This window comes from Electrophorus electricus, chromosome 15 (assembly GCF_013358815.1).
Source record: "Electrophorus electricus isolate fEleEle1 chromosome 15, fEleEle1.pri, whole genome shotgun sequence".
Classification (NCBI taxonomy): Eukaryota; Metazoa; Chordata; class Actinopteri; order Gymnotiformes; family Gymnotidae; genus Electrophorus; species Electrophorus electricus.
In genome coordinates this window covers 13,281,717-13,286,716 of record NC_049549.1, presented here as the reverse complement: position 1 = coordinate 13,286,716, position 5,000 = coordinate 13,281,717, and the positions used below count along the sequence as shown (strand labels likewise).

The 5,000-nt window shown below is 44.8% G+C and overlaps 1 protein-coding gene across 6 annotated transcripts in view; it reads right to left on the bottom strand.

Annotated features, from left to right (window-relative positions):
• ksr1b (kinase suppressor of ras 1b) overlaps positions 1 to 5,000 on the bottom strand; it is a 27,222-nt gene that overhangs the window by 4,922 nt on the left and 17,300 nt on the right. For all 6 annotated transcript variants that reach the window (XM_027021487.2, XM_027021488.2, XM_027021491.2 and 3 more), the window contains 12 exons: positions 4,641 to 4,795; positions 4,427 to 4,487; positions 4,254 to 4,337; positions 4,111 to 4,169; positions 3,661 to 3,770; positions 3,320 to 3,488; positions 2,148 to 2,190; positions 1,682 to 1,739; positions 780 to 1,219; positions 445 to 541; positions 210 to 343; positions 1 to 98 (listed from right to left, as the gene is read on the bottom strand). The exon at positions 1 to 98 is cut by the window's left edge and continues 34 nt beyond it. In XM_027021487.2, the coding sequence (XP_026877288.2) occupies positions 1 to 98; positions 210 to 343; positions 445 to 541; positions 780 to 1,219; positions 1,682 to 1,739; positions 2,148 to 2,190; positions 3,320 to 3,488; positions 3,661 to 3,770; positions 4,111 to 4,169; positions 4,254 to 4,337; positions 4,427 to 4,487; positions 4,641 to 4,795 (1,508 nt within the window). The remainder of the gene's footprint in view (positions 99 to 209; positions 344 to 444; positions 542 to 779; positions 1,220 to 1,681; positions 1,740 to 2,147; positions 2,191 to 3,319; positions 3,489 to 3,660; positions 3,771 to 4,110; positions 4,170 to 4,253; positions 4,338 to 4,426; positions 4,488 to 4,640; positions 4,796 to 5,000) is intronic.

Here is a 5,000-nt window from a genome sequence, read left to right as displayed (position 1 = left end):
GTAATCGGTCCTGCTCGTTCCCAGGACACAGCCTCTGCACGACCTCAGGAGCCAGGTAGTAGATCCAGCCTCGCGGTAGCTTCAGCTCATTCTCTCGCCTGGAAGCACACGCACACACACACGCGGTTTCTTGGCTACTGATTTTCATGCGAGTGCAGTACATCTAAAACACTGATCAGAATGACGACTCAACACATTAGGCTCTTTACCTATCCTCTTGCACTACTCCAGACATGCCAAATAGACCAAAATCTGTGATGACCACTTTGTTTGAGTCATAAAACACATTCTTGGATTTTAAATCCTTGTGCACAATGTCCTTTGCATGAAGGTAGCCCATCCCCTATAAGAAAAAAACAAAACAAAACAAAAAACAAGAACGATCACCCTATTGTGAAGGAGACAGTCCAGACATGCGTACAAGAGACAGACACATAGTTATACCTTTACAATTTCTTGAGCAATTTGCCTGGTTTTGTTGATGTCCAATGTATTTTTCGAATCCCTGACAACGGAGAACAACGTCCGGCCCTTGCAGAAACTGTCAGTAACAAATTATGAACATGTGCAAGATTAAAAAGATTAAATCCAAAAATAAAATGATGAAACCCACTTCAAAATAGCCATGCAGATCATAAAATGTTACCATTCTATTCCTAACAAGTTCAAGTAACTTGTGTTTTTGGGTTTAAGCAGATTACACCCCCCCCTTTAATATAATACAAACAAATCTCAACACTATAATCACCCCCCTCTCAGCAGACTCATTATGTCCTCACCTCGTTATGATGGCCAGCTGTGGCGGGTTCATGCAGGCTCCCATGAACAGCACCACGTTCTCGTGCCGCGTCTGCCGGTAGTTCATCACCTCCTTTTTGAAGAGCTTCAGGTGGCCCTGGTTGTTGCCGTCGATCTCCAGCAGACGGACGGCCACCTCTCCGTGCCAGCGGCCCCGGTGCACCCGCCCCCAGCGGCCCTTGCCGATGAGCTCGCCCAGCTCCAACTGCTCGAATGGCACGTCCCACTCCTGCAAGTAGACGCTGGTCTGGCTGTGCTTGCGCGAGATGGGGCCCTTCCACGGGTCCCGCAGGGACGGCAGCTCGTCCAGCTCATCTTCCTCCCCTTCGTCTTCCACTTCCGAGGTGGCCTCTTCTTCCTCCTCTTCCTCTTCTTCCTCCGACCTTTTGTTCTTCGGCGGATACTCCTTGCTGTCCGTGTTCTTGGGCAAAGCATGTGAAAGCATTATAACTCAACAAGGGTTTGTTTTAAGCTGTGTTGTGTCCAAAGGAAGCCCAGTCTATGGGCTGGACTGGCGTGTTTGAAAACAAGAAAGTTTGCACAATTCCTCGGAACTAATCGTTCACACATGGGCGGGTTGTGTAGCTCAAGTCAAGGGAGGCTACAGTACTGACTTTGTGACCCACACAGCTGCGTCATATCATTACTGGCCAAGGAGATCCATCAAGAGGACAAGGCAGGAACAGATAAGAAACTATGCAGTGGTTGGCCTCTCCAAAACTGAAGGACCAAGACGCTCAAGTAGCATTCTGTGCTGTAACTGAACTACAGCCTTGTTGGAGAATACAGAACATTCCCCCCACCTCCCTAAGTCAGGAGAACATTTGTTTCCACACTGCTCTCTGCCTAGTGTACTGAGAGACTCGTCTTCTCCAACACTCACCACTGCATCCTCCAGCCTGGCTGTCTGCAAGCTCTGCTCACTGGCCTGCTCCTTCTCCCTGGAAGCGAAAGAGGACATTAGATTCATAGCATCTGTGAGCCATCCTCTGCTCTGTCTTGGTCCTCTTTTCAATTTCTGTATTATGAATGTCAGTTCCTATATCCAGATATCTGACATTAAATAAACATAAACAGGACATAAACAACCTCTGGGCAGTTAGTGCTGTTACTTTGAATTTTGGCACCTGTGCACATTATATTGGTTTTGTACATGCTGCCTGTGCACTGGGCATGAGAGGGTGCCTTGTGGGTAAGAGTAAGGACGCCATAATATCTGCACATGGTGATGTATCCTGATTGTAGTGCTCCCTGATTAGCTAGAGTGTCCAAAATCAGGGAATGTAGAGGACATATTTGTTCCACTCAAAAACAGTAGGCTAAAATGGCAGGAAAGTTACAGGCCTTACCCTGAGTCCTGAGAGCCATCTGGATGTGGGGAATGAGACACGTCTGGAAGGAAAGGCAGTGATGTGGACATTTAGATTTCAAATGAAAACCTTTATGAACATCGGAATGCTGTGTTCACAGTCTTAATAAGAAAACCCATGACAAAAGCCAAATGCTCTATGGGATTTCTATTTGTAATGTTACTTAAAACAAGTTAAAAAGAAAAAAAGAAAAGAAAAGAAAAATCTCTAGAAACAGGGTCAATATTATTCCATGCAAACAACAACGTTCACGTCCCCATGATGACACTCTGAAAGCAATGAATCATTGTGTCCAGAAGGAGGCGTTAAACACCAGCACAGAACCCAGGGCATAAAGAAGGTGGCTTAAAGCCATTTTCCGTAGAAACCTAACTAGGTCAGTAATTGGAAAGGGGTGATATCCAGGTGTTACATGACTCACCAGCGAAGAAAAACCCTTGTCTGACCTGAACATAGTAGGCAGATAATGATCAGGACGGAGTGGAAAAAAAACAGCCAAACGTAGAGTGGAAGGAGCGTGAGCAGTCAGAGAAACATCCATAACTCTGGGTTAGCTGCCCCTCTGCCTAATAAGCATCTTCACATCCAGTTCAGTTACTGCTAGTGTTGGTGGGGCAGGGGATTACTAACTGTGTTATTCCATTAACTATATTACTTCAGTAACTGACATATTCCATTAGCCTCCATCATGCAGGATACTGTTTCATTAACTATTAAATAAATTGCTTATAGAGCAAGAAGAGTTTGGATTTTTCCATACAAAAGGTGCCATTATTAATGTGTGCTGATATCAGGACATTGGGATATCCTCAAATCAAGCAGCTTTCTGACAGAGAGATAATGATGCTCATGTAATAAGTACTAAACAAAGATATTTTGGCTAAGACTGGCATTATTACGGATTGGGTTTAAGTTTTAGTGAATATGTATGTACAAATCTGTAAACATTAATAAAATACATTTGTGTCACCTCACTAGCTCAATGTATGTAAATAATACAACAGAATCAATCAACATCATATAAATCTTAGAAAAATGGTAAGGAGTTAAAAACTCAAATCTTAACCAAGTCTTAACCAAAGTTAAGACATTATTTTAGAGCGACATGTGGAAATAATCAGCAGATCGTAGTCCGCACCAAAGTCACCGACCTGGGAAGCTGAAGCGGCTGTCACGCAGCCCTTTGGGCGAGGGGTTGGGGGGCGGTGTGGCGCTGGGGGGGTTGCTCTGGCAGAACGCAGCAGGGGAGGAAGGCGTAGAGGATGTGGTGGAGGAGGGGTTACTGCTGGAGTCTGGCTGACTGACAGACGGAAGCTGCTCCTGGGGGGAAGAGCAAAACAGGAGCCACTCTGAAGCTACCAGAGAGTACAACGAACTTAAGGACCAACTTCAACGATATCGGAGGAGGTGTGATTAGCCTCGTGAACCTGGCACCCACTGACAAAGTGCTATGAACTAAACATTTCATAATGCTGGGTGGCGTCATTCGTACCTTTTTGTTCAACGTCTTCGGTAATGTATCGAACTGCGTGGCATGTGGAAGGCGGTCGACCTGGTTATTGATGTCTGATGGGACTGACTCTGTTCTTCTGATTTTTGAAACTGGAAAGTGCAGAAAAAGAAAGCAGAAAGATGGAAAAAAAAAACTATGGTAATCTTATTTTTGTTGAGTGAGAGCAGGTCTAGAACATCCACCAGTATGAAGGGAAAAGAACAAAAATCCAAAAATATTTGCAATATCTTCACAAAAAGAACATGTCAATCTCTGGTCACTGAGAGGACTGAAGTCTAATTGCGAGCATGTTGAGATCTATATGACCTGAGACTGATGTGTTCTTTCTGCCCATTTACTGAGGGGCAAAACTCTAAACAGTGTTTGATTCTAAACATGCTATTAAGAAATATTTGGGGTTGTTGTTTAATAAAGTCGACAAAGTCATACTTCGAAAGGGTAGATGGCACTGAGGAGCGTCTTTGGTACACTTGTTGTGGCACTTCAACCTGATAGTGAGAAAAGGATCATTAGTAGATTCTGTTGATGAAAAAAATAGGTGCTATAACATTGGGGTTTACAACTCGACTTACTTGCAGTGTTTGCACTTAACACCGAACATCATGTTCTTGTGACACACTGCACATGTCTGAGACAACCATGACTTAGTGGAAAACCTAAAAGACAAACAGATTTCCTCCAGTCAGTGCTGACAAATGTTATATGAAGCCATATAGCATGAGCGAGAAGGTTTAGTCTGCCATACCTGTGTGTGAAAGAAAGGCCAAAATCTCTCCGCACGTTCTGCGGAGAGCTCCGCCAAACAGCTAGAGAGCAAGACGACATGAAGGACAATAAGGCAGTGGGAAAGAAAAAGAATGCAGTGCATATATGTTAGAAAGATAACGATGCTGAAAACCTTGCTACAGGAGATGGCAGCCTGTGGGAGGCGTCAGAACTGTCATTACACAAGCACCTACTTTTTAGAAGTGGGCTCTCCATGTGGGCGGACGTGACGGGGAGGGTGTATGGAGACTGGGCTGCAAGCAGTGGTGAGCACGAGGGCAAGTCCTCACCAGAACTCCCCCCACCATTCACCTGCATGTTTAGAAGCAGCTTGTTTTTCTTCCCGTTCCTGCAGATCACAGCCCAGGAGAAACTACATTACCCAAAACCCACGTGTCACCAAAGCCAAATGTGGCCTACAAGTTGACAAATCAGAGGACATGTTTCTACAAAGACCTTATCGACTTCAGACATGTGAACTGCTTACAGGAGGGAAATCAGTTTAGTTCCCTTCAGCCCTCCATCTCCAGATGAGATTTCAAGCTTTTTTATCT